The sequence below is a fragment of the Uloborus diversus genome, chromosome 1 (genome assembly GCF_026930045.1).
Source record: "Uloborus diversus isolate 005 chromosome 1, Udiv.v.3.1, whole genome shotgun sequence".
NCBI classification, from domain to species: domain Eukaryota; kingdom Metazoa; phylum Arthropoda; class Arachnida; order Araneae; family Uloboridae; genus Uloborus; species Uloborus diversus.
Window position 1 is genome coordinate 154,513,896 of NC_072731.1, and position 20,717 is coordinate 154,534,612.

General features: G+C 33.3%; 1 protein-coding gene across 1 annotated transcript in view; it reads right to left on the bottom strand.

The window, feature by feature from the left end:
• LOC129216424 (adhesion G protein-coupled receptor L3-like) overlaps nucleotides 1–20,407 on the bottom strand; it is a 64,135-nt gene extending 43,728 nt beyond the window's left edge. The window contains exons 1-8 of the mRNA XM_054850642.1: nucleotides 20,251–20,407; nucleotides 17,500–17,713; nucleotides 11,411–11,475; nucleotides 9,528–9,615; nucleotides 6,796–6,938; nucleotides 2,888–2,956; nucleotides 1,533–1,650; nucleotides 60–260 (exon numbers count right to left, since the gene is read on the bottom strand). Coding sequence (XP_054706617.1) covers nucleotides 60–260; nucleotides 1,533–1,650; nucleotides 2,888–2,956; nucleotides 6,796–6,938; nucleotides 9,528–9,615; nucleotides 11,411–11,475; nucleotides 17,500–17,713; nucleotides 20,251–20,337 — 985 coding nt within the window. The 5' untranslated portion in view covers nucleotides 20,338–20,407. The remainder of the gene's footprint in view (nucleotides 1–59; nucleotides 261–1,532; nucleotides 1,651–2,887; nucleotides 2,957–6,795; nucleotides 6,939–9,527; nucleotides 9,616–11,410; nucleotides 11,476–17,499; nucleotides 17,714–20,250) is intronic.
• Between the last annotated feature and the right edge of the window lie 310 nt (nucleotides 20,408–20,717).

Genomic DNA, 20,717 nt, shown 5'->3' on the forward strand with positions numbered 1-20,717 from the left:
TTTCTCTCTCTCTCTCTTTGTGCTTAGATCAAGTACATCTAATACCTTAATTTACTCACATTTGTTAACGTCCCCGTAAAGTTCTTTTGTTACCATTACTTGAACTTTTGGTTCGTCCTCAGGTGTCTGGTCATTTCCCTCCGTTTCTCTCTTTTTCCTTCTTCTTTGATTACTTTCTTCATCTTTTTTGACTTCCGGATAAGTTATTAGTTCATCTCCATGCAGAATATCAAACAAAGAACTTTTACGCAAATCGGAGTCTAGGTTAAATAAACACATTAATGATTTCAGTTTTTTTTTTCTCTGAAAAACCCTAAAATTGTACAGTTTAGTCTTAACATGCTTAAAGAAATGTAAAAACGATTTTATGGTCATTTACTTGAACTTCATCATAATAGCAGTATTTGAGAAGTAACACTTTATTTTCTCTGTCGAAGAAAATGAAAATTTGAGACTTGTTTAGGGAATTGGGAAATGAGGCTTTTGCTACGAAAAAAGACATCAAAAAATATTTAGTATGATTACAGAATAATTGGAGGAAAAAAAAAACTACAGCGTTACAACTTCTTCCTGTACAACTGAGCTGTCTTTCGGTCCTCAAATAGAGGTACATTCAGTATTCAAAATTATAATGACGCATTTAGGTACATTGTGTCACAAAATATGTCTCCAATTAGAGGCTTTAAATATATATTCCGCGCAAGTGTGGTGAAATGTTTCACTTGTGTAAAATACCTTCATAAAATTCCTTTGAGGAAACTTATTTCTGAGTGTTTGCAACGATGGCAGAGTACCGACTTGAATAAATTAAGACAGTTTAATAATTGAATAAATTAAGACGTTTAATATGCTTTCTTTTGTATTTTGAAACAAAAGTAGTTGCCTATGTATAGAGGCACATAGGCCGCTTTTTTTGAATGTATACCAGGCGCGACGCCGAAGCAAAAATACCTTCAAGTTCTCAAATAAATAAATAAATAAATAAATTCTGTAAAAGGTGTTTCCTTACCAGCACACTATAAACGCGGTTAAACAACTTGCAGCCTTATTCTCGGGGGTGGGGGGGGGCACCCTGCCTTTTTCAAGTTCCTCAATTTCTGACATTGTGAAGTAAAGTCTTCTCAATCGACCGGCTCATATAATGGAGCAATAGGAAATAACGTCTGATAAAATATTTCTTTTTTCAGTTTTCTGAAGCCTTTGTGAAATATGTTTGCATTGAAATCGAGCAACTCTTACGCACAAGAAGCGCATTTAAAATTTTAAAATTGCTCGGCTTAGCCCAACTATTCTTTACCATGTTACAGCTATTCTAGTTCTGCCAATTAACAAAGAAAATCTCTACAGAAATAAAAATTGTTCAAGTTACACACAGCTTTCTCTTGATTTTATCGTTAAAAAAAAAGATTGAAATTGAGCATTTCCACAAGTGAAGAGAAAAAGTTCATAGTCTGGATTCTCAACACTTTAGCACATTCAATACGTAATAATTATTAAGCAAACAAGATTTTTTCAAAGAAAGTATTACTTACAAATATTTTTTGAGTTTTTCTCCATCGTCATTGGCTCTTTTCCTATATCCGTTTGACTCATTTTCTGCATAATATACTCTGTCACACGATTCATGAATCCAACCGAAGCCAATCCATCCTATTATACAGGAGTTTTTAATTTTCAGTAGCAATGCATTTTCTTAGTAATAAAAAATATATTATAGCGTTCGTAAACAGACAAAATATTGAAAAAAATTCAAATCAAAGGCTTCTAGTTAAAATAATAGTTTAAAAAACTAAAAAAAAACACGCTTTAGCAGTAAAATGAACTAAAAAGTTAAAAATGATCTTTGGATGACAAGTATATAAAGTAATTCACCAAACACTTACTTTTACTGTAATGGAAAAAAAAACGTGGGAGGCTGCGTATTTACATTTTTGCATGGATAACAAGCGGAAGAAATTTAAGACAACTGATAATAAGCCCCCCACGTTTTTTTCTATTACAGTAAAAGTAAGTGTTTGGTCAATTACTTTATATACTTGTCATCCAAAGATTATTTTTAACTATTTAGTTCATTTTGCTACTAAAGCGTGTTTTTTTAGTTTTTAAACTATTATTTTATTTCAAATAAGATTTCGATACTAAATATTGCTAACACTTGTAATTCTTAAAGGAAAATCTGTGTGCGTGTGTTCGATTTTTATAATGGAATGTATCTTAATATTCTATTGCATTATTTGCATCAGACATTTTGAATGCTTTCTTGTAAATTCATGTGCAAACATTGTTACATACCGCAGCTCTGATTTGTAGACTGTAAGTAATTCTAATAAGCCACTGGCTATTAGTCCAAAGGAAAGTTAGACCCACAAACAAGCCCACAAACATACAAGTTACGCTAATAAAAGCGTGTTAATTAGAATAAACTAATAACTTATCGTTAATAAATTAATTTGATTATAGAATATTGCATTGTCAACGGGTCTGAGGTTGCATTCCAAATTTTAAAAGAATCCGATCACAAGAAGTGGACGAAAATTGAGTTGCAAAATTATAAATTTATCTTTATAAATTTAACTTCCGTGTAGACGGGATTAGAACGCACGCCCAATGATCCCCGGAGGCGGACGTCAGCGAAAACCCGCGCCTTAGACCGCTCGGCGACGAACGCTCATAAAATGGTGGAATGTACTAACAGTAATAAGCCACTAGCTCTTAGATCAAAAGAGAGTTACTCACAAACATACAAGTGAAGCTAATAAAAGCGTGTTAAAAAATCATCTCATGACAAGAACATGCAAACCCGCGAAACGAAAAAAAATACATAGCAGAAATTAAACTTAAAACTTTATTACACAGAATATTTTGGAAGAAAAATAAGAATACTTGCATTTTGCATTGCTTGCCAACCATCGTAGTATTTTTCATCCAACAGATTACTAGCTAAATCTTGAACTGCCTATAAAAATGAAACACCAAATGATTTTTATCTCTTTCACTGTATACAAATTTAATACGCAAGGAAGCTATTTACGTACTCGTATGAAGTTTAAATTACCATTTTTAATTGATTTCTTTCCAACTAGCGTTTTCCAATCTTTTTTTGACACGTGGATCGGCAAGAGCTTTTGCAAAAAATTCGTGAACCGGTAGTATGCTTTTTCTTTTATTCTTCTCATTTCTTTCTTTTTTTTTTTTCAGAAAAGAAATTGTGCATTTGCTGACCGCTTTAAACGCATGAATGTTTTTATGCCCGGTGAGGGTTTTTCCTTTTTTTACAAAAGAAACTTTTGTCTCGTGAACCCGGTAAACCCGTAATGAAAAAACTTTGCGTTGAAAAAGTTTTATTCTTTCCTTCTTTTCAAAATAATAATAAATGAATTTATAAAACTTTACTTGGTATTAAAGATCTATTACAAAAAAGTATTTAAATGTTAAGAATAGATAAGTATTTATTGTAATAATTGCAGAAAAGAAATAAGCATTGCTGAAAAATCACAGAAACCAAAAAAATTAATCTTAAAACTCATGCAAAAGATGAGGTATAGGATATCCATATTGGTATTATATTTTCTCTCTTTTTACTTCCTTTTACAAACGAGCTGATGTGTGCATCACATGACTTCCTTTTACTCCAATTTAATGTCATTTCCCCATTACTGGCAATTTTAATGTGATTCAATCGTTTACACTCTAAATATCACCAACAGTGGCCAAATTGAAACCAGATTTTAAAAAATCGCCAAATTTGTCGCCAAGTGGGCGACAAAACTTGGCGATCAAAAGCCTGGCGATATATCACCCAGTGTCCTCCAAATTATAACACCCCTTGAGTTCGCATCAAAATTAACAATGATCCCCCCCCAAAAGGGGGCAAAAGGCCCCCTTAAAAACACCCGAATGCAACCAAAAGGGGAGGTGCTTAACTGGACCCCACTAGGAGTCTACATACCAAATTTCAATTTTTTAGGATGTGCCGCTCTTGAATGCGACATACATACTCACGTACGCACATACATACGTACATACAGACGTCACGAGAAACTCGTTGTTATTAACTCGGGAATCGTCAAAATGGATATTTCGCGTGTCTATACGTTCGTAGGTACTTATCCACGTGTGGTCGAGTCGAAAAAAACTCTCAACATTCATTCGGGGGTGAGCAAAATGAAAGTAGGCCGATTTTTTGAGTGAAATTTTTTTCGCGAATGCAATTCTTCCTTTTTAAAAAAGAAGTATTGTACAGTAGGATAATTGATTGAAATTAATGAATAGGTCCCGATAATTGATTACTTAATCAATTATCCGGGAAGATCGGGACCATCGCTATCCCGGATATCTGAATTTCCCGGTTATCTGGATCGCTAAAAAGAGCTTTTGCCGATTGTTTATAAAACTTAAATTACTGTAATAAATAGTAATACGTATTAAAATAAGAAGAAAACAGTTCAGAAATGCTTATCAATATCGAAACATTAAAAACTACTAGTGAGAGAAGAATTTAATCATCAAAAACCTTAAGTTATTTAATAAGACCTGAAACCCTCACATTCACTTTGAAAAGGAAAGAAAAACAACAATTTTCAATGTTTTAAAATGAAAGAGAATGAAGGGAAGGGCAAGAAACAAGTTTTTGAACGTAAATGTGCGATTCTTCTACTATAGTGTATGAGAGAATTTTCCATGAAAACTTTTTTTTTCACGTTTTTGTAAAGGTTTCGCGTTAGTGATTATTGATAACTATTGCTTTTTCATTAAGTTATTACCAATTGAAATTTAATTTAGGAGTTCCTGTAGCCTTATTACAGTCTTGCGTTTAACGATTTCTAGATTCCACCATCAAATATCCTAAAAATTTGAGAATCGCAGCGTTTCACGCGCTTTTGTGACGTCACTAAGGTCATTCAGTAAAATATTGCATTATAATGCGACAATATTCATTTCTTTAGTTTTCAGTTGGAATAAAACAAAAAAATTTCCCACTTACGTGTGTACTTTTTAGTTCAAGAAAATACTCCGGAAATTTTTCCCTGCATTAAAGACAACCCTTTGAAGTTCATTTTTGTAAACATTTTCCAGAGTTATAAATTAATAATATGGTATTTATTAAGAAATCGCTCATGTTCTTTTAGGTATTTCAAAAAAAAAAAAAAAATTAATTTGAATTTTTGGCATCTTGAATTCAAATTATGTTTTTCGCAATCACGAGCGTGTGTGTTTGTGTAGGCGCATGTGCGTGGGTGCGTAAGTGTATGTATGCATGTGTGTGAGTGTTGTGCGTGTAGGTGTTCGTGTGTGTGTGTGTAGGCGTTCGTGTGTGTGTCTGTGTAGGCGTTCGTGTGTGTGTGTAGGCGTTCGTGTGTGTGTGTGTAGGCGTTCGTGTGTGTGTGTAGGCGTTCGTGTGTGTGTGTAGGCGTTCGTGTGTGTGTGTAGGCGTTCGTGTGTGTGTGTAGGCGTTCGTGTGTGTGTGTGTAGGCGTTCGTGTGTGTGGGACATGGACGCCACCGCCCAGCAAAAGTGGATTTCGGGGGACAGTGCTCAGGACCAGCCGCGCCGCCGCCGGTGGACGGTGGAGCTGCAGGCCTGGTCCAAGCTGAAAAAGGCACGGACGCCAAAAACGGTCAAGTGAGAACAATAAGCAATCGTGATTTCTCCAAAAAATGCTTAGTTTTTCAAAAATTGCCGAAAATGCGCATTTTTAAAAAATGGCGGGAAAATCGGCAAAAGGTTGCCGGTTTTCTGGTTTCTCGGTTTTTTGGTTCCCGGATAAAAGGTTCTGCACTGTATTCGCGAAAAAAATTTCACTCAAAAATCGGCCTTAATTTCAACTTTGCTCATCCCCGAATGAATGTTGAGTTTTTTTTTCAACCCGACCACACGTGGATAAGTGCCTAAGAACATAGACCTCTGAAATATCCATTTTGACAATCCCCGAGTTAATTACAACGAGTTTTCTAGTGACGTCCGCATGTACGGATGCGCGTATGTATGTCGCATAATTCAAGAACGGTATGTCCTCGAAATTTGGTACGTAGACTCCTAGTGGGGTTTAGTTGTGCACCTCCCCTTTTCGTTGCATTCTGGTGTTTCTAAAGGGGTCTTTTGCACCTTTTTTGGGGGAAATCATTGTTGATTTCGATGCAAACTCAAGTGGTGTTATAATTTGGCGGACACTTGGCGATATATTCCCAGTATTTTGGTCGCCAAATTTTGTCACCAACTTGGCGACAAATGGCCACTGTTGGTGATATTTAGAGAGTTAACTATTGAATCACCTTAAAATTGCCAATATTGGGGACATAACATTAAATTGGTGTAAAAGGAAGACATCATCAGTTAGTTTTCTTTTTTTTTCCTCCAGTAAAGGATTTTCTTAACGTGGACGAGCAAAAGTCTCTGTACACCGGTCAAGTTTTTCTAAGCGGTGCTGATCCATCGGTTTAACTAAACTGGACTAAACTGGAATTATTATTAGTTTTAATTTGCCTGGGTTGACAAGAAATTAAATCATTGTATCGTGTGCTTCAGCTTTTCATTATCTGTTACATCCTTTGCTTCACACAGCCTTACTAATTTTATTTTCATCTTTTAATCTTGTCACTCATGAGATACGGTTTTCCTCTTTTCATTTCAATAAATTTTGAAACGTAATATTTTTCTCAAGTTCCCTTTTTGAAACGAAAGAGTTGAAATGTCTATATAGATTGAAAACTGTAATGAGCATAATCCTAACACTCGGATGCCGATAATGCAACATTAAAATCATTACTGAATTTTGTTCTTTAAGAAACATCTTACCAGCATGCTTTCCAGATCCCCTATTTCCAAATTGTTTGGTTCATTCCACGTGTTAACAATCAGTTTTTCGATGATTGCAACAAATGTCTTGATTTCTTCTTTATTTCTCGTCTCTGCGTTTTTATCTTCTTCTTTGTCGGATCCTAAAACAAAAAGCAATAGTCAATAAAAATTTATAAATTAAAAATCATTTAAAAATCTGCTAAATTTGTTCATAAGCGTTACAATCTGATTTACTCGGAAATTGGATTCATTTGGATTCATTCCAACCAGGAAATTGGATTCATTCACGATACTGCCCCTTCAATGCGAGCAAAAGTAAAGTCAAGACAAACAAATGCACAGTCGTGCCATCCTTTTCTCGAAGCAAAGTATTCCTAGAAACTATTTAATTTATGGAGTGTAGTTCTTAACTTGTTCCATATACATGTCTAGGACGTATGTTTTGGGGAGTTTCAGTGGTAAACCTGAATCATGTTTCAATTACCGCTCTCTTTTTATAGACATACTAGTGGTACCCCGCACGGCTTTGCCCCTAGTTGAAAATTAAAAAGGTCATTCGGTTCGCCTGCATATCTTCAAATAATGGATGACTAATTTCTCGCCAATTGACTATGTTCAGTTGCTCTCCCATTCCACATGATGATAATTTCGTAATTTACTTGTCCATCTTATGATAATTTTGCTCCGGAAAATGTTCTTAGAATTGAAATAGAAAAAGAACAAAATCGAATTTTCGAAAAATCGCTTCGAGATGCACACCTCCATGCTACAAACTAACTTTGTGCCAAATTTCGTGAAAATCAGCCGAGCGGTCTAGGCGCTATGCGTGTCACAGAGATCCAGACATCCTACAGATATCCAGACGGAGAGACTTTGAGCTTTATTATTAGTAACTAGTGGTACCCGCACGGCTTTGCCCGTAATAGAAAAATTAAAAGGTCTTTTGGCTCGCCTGTATATTTACAATTGGTGTATGGTGAATTTTCTCGCAAATTGACTTGTAACCATGTTACGGTTCCACGTTATGGTCATTTCGTAATTTACTCGTCCATCTTATGATATTTTTGTTCCTCGAATTGGAATAGAAAAAAAACCACATCGAATTTTCGAAAAATCGCTTCGAGGTGCACACCCCCATGCTGCAAACTAACTTTGTGCCAAATTTCATGAAAATCGGCCGAACGGTCTCGCGTCACAGAGATCCAGACATCTAGACATCCTGCAGACATCCACAGATCCTCCGGACAGAGAGACTTTCAGCTTTATTATTAGTAAAGATAAGTCGAGTTTTTGTTGATTCGTCACACCAATCCGCATTTATGTATACGCATTTTGCACGTATGTATCACGTTTGTGTGTGCGTGCATGTTTTTTTTCGTACGTATATTTATACATACATAGAAATATGTATATTTATATAGAAAAGGGAAAATATTCTATAATTATAGAATTTTTAATACTATAATTAATGGACATTACCTTAATTTTCGGTGTAAAGTAATGTATGAAAACTGAATGATCAAAAGTTACATCCTTGTTTGAGGATATTTATATGCGAATAAACTCGATTATCAGTTTGGTATAACTGCTACAATTCAATTTTAATGACATTGTCACTCCCTCACTAGTGAGACAATGACGCTTACGTAAAAGTAAAATGCTGAGGATATAATATTATTCAAAAAAATATTTAGTTTTCAGGACCAATACTTTTTTTCATGAAGCTTTTACATACAGGGTGTTCCGTTTTAACCTGCAAGACCTTTATTTTCGCAACCGTTAGTCCTAGATGTATACTTCCAACTGCAAAAATGTTCAAAATCAGATGCAGAGTTAAAATATTGAAAGTTTGAAGTAAAAATAGAAATAAGTCAAAAAAAAACGAAATTTAACTTTTTATACGGGCCTTAGGTCCTCTTACTTATATTTAGGAAAATTTTCTCAATTGAAAAATCATTCCAAAAGAAAACGTTTGACATTAGTACGACCAATATTCACTGAGCTATGAAACGCAGCGTTTTGTGATATAAGCCACTTCACACTCGCCATCAATAACACCTTTTGGGGGAAAATATAGCGGTTAACAAGGTTTTAAAATTATATGTGTGCATTTGGTGTGAGTTTTCAAATTGTTCGCGGTTTTGTAGTGTGCTTTTGCGTATCATGGCATAACATTTGCATTTATTTTGGAACTGCAATGAAAACTATTAATACTTATTTTATTTACTTCGACAACCTGACATTCCTCTGAAAGGGCGATAAGTTCCAATCTCATCTTCTGTATGGTCCCTTAAAACTTTAAACTCGAAATATCTCCTTGAATTTCGGTCGCACAAATATCAAGTTTTTTGTGTCAGTAATAGTTCTCAATGGAGATTATTTTTCTAAATATTAGTTAGGAGACCTGAGGCCCGTATAAAAAATTAAATTTGTATTTTTTGGCTCATTTTTATTTTTGCTTCAAACTTTCGATACCTTAACTATGCATATGATTTTAAACATTTGTGCAATTTAAAGTATACATCTAGGGCTAATGGTTGCGAAAATAAAGGTTTTGCAGGTTAAAACGGAAAACCCTGTGTAACTATCTCTTTTAGGTTTCATTTGATTCCATCCACTTTAATTTTTCTGAACTTTGAGAATGACCCATGTATGTATGTATATATGAATGTATGCAAGCATGTATGAGTAGAAATGTTGATAGTATTTTCACTCATGAGAATAACAACCTGCAGGATCTTTCTCAACTTCAGAGAGCATCTTCAGATGGTCCAAGCTCTCAGCAAGTGCAGCAGTGCTCTCCATATCAGCATTGTCCTGGAATTAAAGTTACTTTATTAAAGGCAATAATACTTGTGGTCAATAGTAGTGCTTTCACCACGTATCAATTGTTGTGTAGATTGCTGTGATGATGCATTATATGACCAAAAGTATTGGGAAACTTTCAAAAATTCACATTTTTACGGAATTCTAGAAAAATAACGGATTAATTGCTCTGTAATTTTTTTTTCACATAAAAGGTATACTCCAGCTGTCATTTTCCAATAAAAGCTGAATTTACTATTAATTTAGGGGACCAGCATATAAATTAAGAAAACAAAAAATGTTTTTAATCATCTTTCATTGTAAATAGTATTTGTCTTTCTGATGCGAGTTTTAAATCCTTGTAAAACAAATATTTAGGTATGTAATTGCATTATTTAAAAAAGTACATATATTCATAATCGCTAAATAAGTTTTATCGAGTTTTGAAAAAGGACAGTTTTATTGCCAAACCCTTTATTGTCTATTCTTGAAAACCTTCATTAAGAAAGAACCTGCAAAATTTCAAGCCATTTGAAACAACTTTCTGAGACATCATGTTTTGTGAAAACGGAGCAAAAAAAAAAGTTTCCTAACGCAGCAGCTGTTCGAGGATTTTTTGTTAGTCTTTAAAAGAAAACTTAAAAGAATGATTAATTAGTTTGAACCCATACGCCAAGTCAGAAAAGGTTTGTTTATTGGATATTTTCAGCACACATTAATCTAACCAAATGCGTCAATTCCGGCATTTAAAACAGCTTCCGGTTTTTCAAAGATGATCTCAGTCGATACTTCAATAGCTCTAGCTTCAGTTTTAAGTAAGAGAAAAAACTACATATTTTTGAAAGTTAAAAGAATTACTTTCAATATAACAGTGAAATTAAAAAAAATCGATATTTTGACCTAAAATTACGTTTCAAAAATGCCTTACCTTAGATAAATTATAGCATTTTAATAGAGTAAAAATTATTTACAACCATACTTAAACTATTAATAACGACTTATATTTACATTGAATAATTAAAGTATTTTGCACTTAGAGGCACATTACTACTTCACCTACTAACAATATCACCAAATAAAATCACACGAAATACTACTATTTTAGACAACCGCAATATGGCACAATGAAGCCAAGATAATCGTTAATCAAACAGATCCGCTGTTTCTCTTTTGCGCCTCATGTTTATGCTTCGTGCCAAGTATGCAGCAAGTTTTTATTGAAAACTACCTCTTATTTTGGGCAAAAAGCATTCTTAAGCAATAGTAGTATTATCGAAAAACGGATTGTTTTTCTCCTCTCGATTTGAATATGTACATGACGACTATTTCACATGTGCAACAACTTCAAAATTAATGAAAACTAAGACGTGTTTTGTTTTTGTTGTTTCCAGATTTATTCAGCGAATGGCACTTTCTTGGAACAGCTCAAAAAGATGGAAAACATTTTGTTAGGATGATCATAAAAAAACTTGTCGACATTTTTGCCTACCTTTACCAGCGAACAAAAATTCGGATAGCTATCAATGGACTGCAATCATTAGGTCGAGTTCTAAAGCATTATCATCGTTTATGGAAACATTAAGGTTTTGACATTTGTTAATACAACTGGGAAAGTCAGTCAAGAAAACTTTAAAGGCAAACAACATGTTATATAATAGTCAGACATTGCACAAAATCTAAGAACTCACCCTTAATTTTTTTTTTCTAAGGAGGTTTGAATCATCTGCTATTCACTATATTACACTCACTTATATACATTTTGGGAGTATGAAATTGCATAATCAAGAAAGCTATAAAGGTTACGTACCATTTTTTTCAATATTTTTTCCAGATTCGTTTCACAGTTAAGTGGGTGTAATTCCGGGTCACAATCTAGAAATAAAAATTTTATATCATAGCTAGTTGAAATGTGACTCCACAAATGTGGTAGCTTAGTATTTGAAGTCTTGAAGATGTGAGCAAGGACACCGCACAAGGGGGTGGGGGGCTCGCGTTTAAACTTACGACCAAACGACACGACCTTGAGGGTCACGGATTTGGACAAAATTCTACATATAGGTTCATGCCAACTAGATATAAGCCCAGGTGAAGCGATTTGACTGCATAGGCCCTAGTTTGGTTGAAACGAAGGTCCAAAGTTGCTAGTTTGGCCTTAGAAATGCAATGGCGTTTCCATTGGAATTTCAGACTTCGACACAGTGTTGGATGTACCTACACATTTGTCCTCTTTTGTTAATACAACGAGTGGAAGGGAGAACACCTATTTATTTATGGGCATTAATTAAGTTACTTGAAAAGTCGAAACCATCTTGTGTTAATGTTTTGCATGTGCCATGTGCAATAAATTAGTTTTTTCTTATCATTGTGGAATATCTTTGATAGCAGACGATAAATATCAAGTTAAAGTAAATGTTTTCATTAGCAAACGATAAATACTTTTTAGTAGCAGAGAATTAATATGAAACGAAAATAATTAGTTTCATTTGCAAACGATAAATATCCTGTAACTATGTTGTTTTGGCATTCAAGTTATTGAAATTAAAAGTAGTGTCCGATTTTAATTTGAGAACCACTTATTAAATATTGGTATTCACCGTAATTAATTCAAAGGCAAGTACATGCAAATGGTTCATACTGAAGTACAATAGCAGAAAAAGGGGGGGGGGTGGGAATTCTAAAGGATACGCCATTGCATTCCTGGGTCCGAATTATGAACTTTGGACCCCAGTTGTAGCTGAACAAGGGCCTATGCAGTCAAACCGCTTTACCTGGGCTCATACCTAGTCGGAAGTGACCTATACCTAGGATTTTGTCTAAATCCGTGACCTTCAAGGTTGGTAGTTAGTCTTTTTTTTTTTCTTCGGTTCATTTATTTATTTGCTTATTTATTTTTGTATTTTTTAAAGTGAGAACACAGATGTATTCTAATCTCCGTTATAACTATTCGTTTTATATTTTATTTCTCTGATTGTAATATTTTTGTAATTTTATATCTGACAAGTTTTGAAAAGTGTAAGTCGTTTTAAATTTTCTTTTTACATGTATGAAAAAAAAAATTACAAGCTACTTCAAAAGGAAGTTTAAATTGTACAGCTAATTTAAAATGCTTGTTGTCTTTTTTCCTGCTAATTGGTTTATCAAGAAATAGTGTGTTCTTTGGGCCTAGCTAAATTTTTAGGCAACTGTTTTGAATATTGAAATTAAAACATAAATAAATTAAGGGATGCTGCACTATTAAATATTTGGAGTCACAAATTGTAATTGGCAGTAGTAACCGTAATCTTATTTATGGCAAGAGGGGGTACTAGTGCTACTACTTGAACTATTATGAGCAAGTACAGTCAATTTTCAATTTAACAAATTGTGGATTAATGCTGATAAATTAGTTTTGAAAAAATAATTTTTAATATAAATTTATGATTTTTATAGCGAGCAAACACCTATTATTCCGTTGCTGAAATGTCAAATATTTGTTTTAAAGTGTTTTTCTTTGAAACTATATTTCTCTTCATAATAAAGTTTTCAAAAGAAAAATTGATTATGCATACGAAATTCATACATTAAAATTGTTTAGTAAGTAACATTAGGAGTAATTTTAGTTTTTCTTTACCTTCTTATCATTGAAATTCAATATAAATGTATACAAAATAAGCTCAATAAATTTTGAACTAAGATGGGTAGAAAAAATGCACTTACTTGAATCTTTGTCTTGATTGTTTATCCATACACAGTATAAATGAAAAGACGGAGGGAAAACAATATTAAAAATGAGATCGAAAGCGCTATATGCTTTCTCACTCAATAATGGAAAACAGTAACTTCAATACAATAGAAAGAACTTAGATTTCTAGATTGAATATATACACTATAACTAAGAATTTAAATGAATTCAAATTGTAAATGAGAGAAACAAAGCTATCAAAGCACAACTTAGCAAAAAAAAAAAAAAAATGTTGCGTACACATGCTTCAGGGCTTCAAGAAATCCATTTAAAAATACATGAAGTTGTGAACTTTGGAATGATTGCCATGGGAACTTTACTCGATTTTTTTTTTCGGTGTCTAAATCCGTCGTTCAATAGCAACCAGATCTATAACTTCTTTTAATTGAAAAAATTTTGGTGATTTCATATCAGTAGTCAACTTTGAGGATTCATCAAAAATCTACTTAATTATACCGGTTTTTAATAGAACGATAAATCAATGTTTTTCAGCGAACTTTTCTGCCATAAATGATAACCGGAAACAAAATACACGAAAATTAAATTTTGAAAAATAATTTTACCTTATCCTACTTTAAAGAGAGACTCCATTAAGAATTATTGACCCGATTAGAAAAACAAAGACTGTTAGTACTTTGGGTGACAGAAATATTTAACTCCATATCAAACCTAATAAAAGAGTAGATGAGTGAAATGGTTAAGATAACGTACTTTTTAAAAACGGACAACTTCGAAATTTGTTTTGAAAATTACAGAACATAAAGAAAGAACACTGTTTTTAAAATAAAGTTTGCAATGAAATGTTATTTTTCATTTTTAGTACTCAATTTATAAATTCAAAAAGAAGAAAAAAGAAAAAGGCGGAAATTATTTATTTGTATAGGGCAATGTGAAAAATAAATTTCTAACGAAATATTTTGTATTTGATTATTAAGATTATTTTTCATCAAATGAACGAATAAATAAAATAAACGAAAAATAATAATAATAAAGCAATAGACGAATAAATACATTTATTTATTTATTTATTTATGAGAAAAAGTAAATGAGTGAATAAAATAGCAAACGAATAAGGAAATAGGAGAATGAATGAACAAGTAAATTATTGAATCAAGGAATGTAAAGAAATTACTTTATGAATGAATACGTAAGTGATTTAATAAGTGAATGAATAAGTAAAACGAAATGAATTATTTCACTTTGGCCCGCATTAACATGACAAAGTGTTTTAAACATTGAAAATAAAAACATTCCTAAAATTAACTAAATAAATACTGCACTGGACATCAGAAGATCTCAATAAAAATTTAACATTTTAACTACAAAGATTTTAATACTTTTTATAACAAACTAGCTGTACCCGACGAGGGTTGCTACGCCAACAAAAAAATACATTATTATACTGATTTTCATGACAATCGGTTGAACGGGGCAGAAGTTGCTACTCTGCAGTGCCATCTGGTGGCGAGTGGCTTCAATGAGCATATTATGCACCTTCTCCGTGGAAAAATACATATATATAGCAATTTTCATAATAATCGATCCAGGTATCAAGTGAAGCCGTGACTATACTCAAATTTTGTACTCACGCAGTTTGCAAGATCAATCAATCGCTAAAAATATCAAATAGAAAAAATTTTAAATCCCCCCGTTGCATGAAAAGCCATAAAACAATAAAGAAACAATTTATTTGTTCAAACTCAAGAAAAATGGCAACAGCTAACTTCTTATCAATGAGATCTTTCACGCGAATTAATTTCTGCAGTCGATAATTTTATTCGTATTTGTCCAATGGATTTTGACTTGAATTGGAATAAAAAAGGAACTATCGATCGGATTTTTTTCGAACTGGTCTATAAACATTCCCAGTACCAAAAATAACAAACGGTGAAAGTTTCAGCCAAATCTGCCGGGTAGTTTTTGAGTTCATGGATCACATACAGACAAACATTCATTTTTATATATATAGATTATTTCTGAAAAACCACAAAATATTACAACATATAAATCAAACTTTGAAAATGATTATGTATTTAATTTCCTTCATATTTAGAGCTATTTATTTTTTTTACTAGAATCAACTATATGTTTAAGAAATTAGTTATAATATTGTTAGATAGTTGGCGCTGAAAACGGAAAATATTTTACCATTTCTCTTGTTCCCGCTATTTCACTTTGCTCTACATTCCTCTAATTTTAATTTAATAAATTTTACCAACCATTATTTTGTTGAATATTTAGATGCTAATTTGTGTTATTTTGTCAAAATATTTGTTCAATATTAAGTTCAAAAGTAAATTGCTTTGTAGAAAATACACTGTGAAAGTTCCGTCACAATCATGCTTACATAATTGGTCAAAAGTAGCCAAAAGGCCGTTCTGCGTATCAAAATTGTTTTGTCTTTTTGAGCTATGTTTGCTTCATTCCATTTGATGGCCTACAGTAGATGTGAATGTAATTTGCGGTGTTCATCCATTATTGTTAATGAAACTACAGAATGAATAATGAAAGAATTGTTTCAGAAGTCGTTTTGGACAGCGAATGAATGAAATAAATTACTTGGTTATCTACCTCTGCTTAGAAACACTATTTACATAGAAACGTAGTCACACATGTACGATTTGTCTACATTTATCTTTGGACAATTGTTTAAAACAAGAGAGTTAGCAATGAAAACTATAAAATTTTATTTAAAAAAAGAAAAGTGCCAAGAATTTCATCTTCGATGTAGCAATGTTGCATACAGTTATTGCTTTCAGCCAAAAGTATCTGTTTTATTTTATCGTTTCGTGCCAGAGTTGTCACATAACTGTAACTTACAACACTTCATCCTACCTTTTCATTTATTTCCTTATTTGTTTTATTACATACAATATCTTAAACGTACGTTTCAGAAATAGAAATAATACCTTAAAACTGAAAATGTAAAGGATGTGATCAACGTGAATGAAACCCACAATTTGTAACTGATTATATTTTACAAATTTTGAGCCTTCTTAGTGATGATTTGACCCTTAATAATTTAGCTTAGTTATAAAAGATTACGCATAGCTTGATAGTAGCTGAAAATCATACTTCTGGGCAGAAAAAATAATTAAGAAAGTCAACGTAATAAACACGTACAAGGTCTGTTAGAAAAGTATCCGACCATTGACTAAATGAAAAAATCTGGCAAACCTGGAGCATTAGAAACCTAGTCATCTCCAAATTAGTCTCCTTGGGACTCTCTACAGTTCTCCTAGCGGTGTTGCCATTGGTGAAAGCATTCAGAGCAGACCTCTTCCAGAATGGAGTTTTGCTCGGCAGTTTTTGTTGTTAGAGCCATAATGTCTTTTCTCGCTGAAATACCGGAGCTTTTAATCGCCTCTTGAGTTTGAGTAGCAAGTAAGGAACTGGCTGAAACCTAGGGGTCTGAGATTTCGCCAATAACGTCTAAATTAAGAGCGAGAAATGTGATGGAAAATTGTTATCGAAAAGTGTCTGCACCTTCCTTTCAAATGGTTTCCACTTGGCTGTCGCCCAATTTCGGACTAAATATGATGCAACAACGCTGCTCCAGTCGCTCCGTCATTTTCCTTGAAATTAAAAAATCCGACGAGAGCACTACACTCTACCTCAGTCAAACTTGTTTGCTAGTTAATGATGCCATTGAAAGACGGTAAAAAATTAAAACAGGAGCACAAAGGTACAGCACGTGCAAGAGCGGAGAGCTGCTGAGTCGGAGTGATAATGACCGACTCTGAAACAGGGATTTTAGAACCTTCAACACCGATTCTAACTCCGACTTAATCAGTGCGACTCCGCAAGCACTGTCAGAGTTACGACTTTGAGGGAAAATGACCGACTCCGACTCTTTTAACCCAAAATCACTCCAACTCCGATTCCACGGATCCGACTCCGCTACCCTGAGCGCGCTGCTTTCTTATTCATCAGGTTTTCATCAAAAAAAAAAAGTCTTATAATTTCTAACAGACCTCGTAAATAGCAATTGTATGTATTGTTTCGAAGTTACTTTCAATTCATTTTTTTCAATCCATACAAATATGAGCTGTTGGGAACAGAGTCACTCCAGTAAAAAGTTATTCGAAAGAATTACATAAAATTTGCTTTTTGTGAGCATTTTCACTGATTTGCTAGTTTCTTAGTAACATTGTTTCTTGAGAAATATTACATACCATATCCGCCTAAAAAGTAAATTTTCTGTTCTTCTTCAAGCGCCCACATCCAAGCAGTTAGTTCATCATATTCACCGTACGCAAAATCTGTATAATCGCCATCTTGCGTTTTGCGACAACCTACAGTTAATTCCATTGGTTGATCTCGAAGCTGTGGTGGGTCAACTTTATCTGGATACTTCACGTGTCCGACAGATACATTATTGACAAACATCTAGAATGGAGAAGATTCAAATCCAAAATAAGTTCTTAAAATCATATTTCATCCTTTTTACTATAGCGCAACAAAGCATACGAAATTGTTCATTTTTAATTAAAGTTTCTGGAAAGTCATAGACATGTATACTCAAATCATTTAAAGTTGTCAAATTTTATCTGTTTTCAGATTGCTCAAAAACAGTTTTACTTTATAGGAGATATTATCTTTTGATATATATAAAGTCAACATTGGAAATTATGACAGACCATTTAGTCGGTCCGTTTTGTAATACTACATATGTAAAATATATCTATACTAATAATATAAAGCTATTATTATTAAGTTTATTTGTTTGAACGTGTTAATCTCAGGAACTACTGATTCGAATTAAAAAAATCTTTTTGTGTTGAATAATCCATTCACTGAGGAATACTATAGGCTATATAACATTACGCTATGATTATTAGAGGTGGAGCAGCAATAAAAAATGTTATGAAAACGGGAAAATTCATATTGTGATATAAAATGCCTGGAACGCAGAATATGCGTAGATACGATAGCTCGACCTGAAATTGAGGGCTTCGCGATCCGGTGGGAGTACGTTCCAGTCAGCCATGAGGCAAATCTCGAAGGTACTTGTCAGAGCAAAATCGTAAGCGATGCTGAAAATGATTTGTGCAAAAAAATATGTACGCGTATCATTGTCTTATTTTTCTTATTAATTAACTAATAATACTACGCTGAAGAGTTCGTTTGTTTGAACGCGCTAATCTCAGGAACTACTGGTTCAAATTGAAAAATTAATTTCGTGTTGAATAGTCTATTTATTGAGGAAGGCTATAGGCTGTTTTTTAAAATCAGATTGTCCGAAATATTTAATTGCAAATTAAATGTTTAATTATTTGGTTCTATGAATCCCTTCTTGATGGCGGAGTGAGTTAACTTTTCGAGAGGGCGCTGGCCGACAGTGTTGATAGCTGCGAGGAACCATGCCCATGCTACGCTGTTGTGTTCAACAAACGAATTTTTCAATCCGTTTTTTTTCCGATGTTCAGGTTCATAATTTGATTTTGAAGGATTTTTCTTTTGGGGTTTTATTTTCCTTATTTCTTCTCAACGTTTGTTTTTTTCTTATAGTTGAAGACAATTACTTATCTATGTAAGTAATATAATTTGTAGTATTATTCAATTGTGATTGCTCTTTATAACGTTTTTATTATAGCATTGTTTATTTGGCGAAACACTTTACATTGCAAGGGGGAATTCACTCACTAAAGAGCAGGGTTACAGTAGCGTGGTTGCTTGTCGCATTAAGCGATGAACTATGTAGTTGAATTATTATTTTGAGTTATAAACTACTGTTAATATTTTTATGTGTTTTGGCGAATAGTTTTAAATTCCAAAGATACTTTAATAGATCTTTTGAAAAGGTGTGGACGCATTTTAGTTGTAGAAAAATTATCATTTCACATCAGAAGGGGTTGGGGTGCGTGGATTTTTTTTTGTTCAACGGACTTTCTTTAACTTCTTAGCAGGGGCATCGCCGTGTGGGTACTGCTAGTATGAATATATATATATATGTTGAGCTCTTGTTCTATGTTCTTAAAAGAAGGTTTTAGTCTTCTGTAATTCTATGTAGTATGTTGGACATCTGCATTGTTACAGCAATTTTGTGTCGTTTAGAGAAAATATGAAGTTGGTGCATGTCAGGCCCTAGCGGCATAATAGGACCAAAATTTTAAATATATTTATTTAAAAGTATGCGCTTGAACTTGTAATTATTCTAAAGATGGCAATGCTCACGGTTATGGTTACTGTGAAATATTTTTGAAATTTTTGAATGACAGCAGACATTTTTCTTTTAGAATTGTTCAACGTATTGAATAACCATAAATAGCGTAACACGGGTGACGTACAACGAAAATTGCAGATTTATAGGATCTGCAAAAATATGAACTTTTAAAGAAGGATTTAAAATTTTGCCTAGTGACAAAAGAAGAGGATTATAGAAGCACTTTACATAACTCACAGGATTAGACAACAGTAGGAGTACAAGTACTAATCACAAAACACCACGAGTGAAACATTGCTTGTGGAAATAACCTTAAGAATGCAGAGTGAGAAGAGTAGTTTCCCTTTGGTCCGGTGATCGAATTTTTCAACGGACAATTTTCATTGCACGGCAATCGTCACAATGGCATGTAAGATTTTTAAATATGCTGATCAATGTGCGCAAGGAGAAGTGGTTGTTGCCATTTGAAAATTTGACTTTAACCGTAACCGAGAGCACTGCGTTGTTTAAAATTAGCACAATCTTGAGTGCATATTTTCAAATAACCATATCTAAAATTTTAGCCTCAGCGGATAAGCCGCTACTGCTTCGTATATGTACGGGGAAGTTACTTTTGGACTACCTAACAGTACTAGACTTAACAGTAAAATTTTTCGTCAAATGTCTTTGTTTTGCTGTCCCGTTTAAAATGTTGTTTCTATATGTATATTATTTAAGCTCGAAATTTTTACACAGGAAAAATAATGGAGCAAACACTTACTTCCAGACCGGTTTCTTTTGTCCACAGTAATCCAATTTGACTCCAGGTATTATTTTTAACAGGTCCCGGAACAGTCAAATTCCACATTTGCTCCCCCGTAGAGACCAACGAAAATATATAAATTCCATTAAAGTAAAGAGAAACTCCCTGGTACCTATCTGAATCTGCACCTAATATAGAAACAAGCTAAAAGTGAAAGAACACACAGAATGTATAGCTAAAAATCTAGAAGAGATTTATTCGAACGAGAAACAAGTTTCTTGAAAAATCTTTTAGAATATACTGTAAAGCAGTGATTTTTGTAATTATTTCCTTTTTAGAAACCAAAAATATGCCATTGATTTTCACATACAGAAGTTTAAATCATTTGTCCATTATATCCTTAGCAAATCCTATTGGACCCCAGAGACGGAGACCAATATGATAAAATGTATTTTATCAAGTTAAGTCATGTTTTTCTCGAAAAA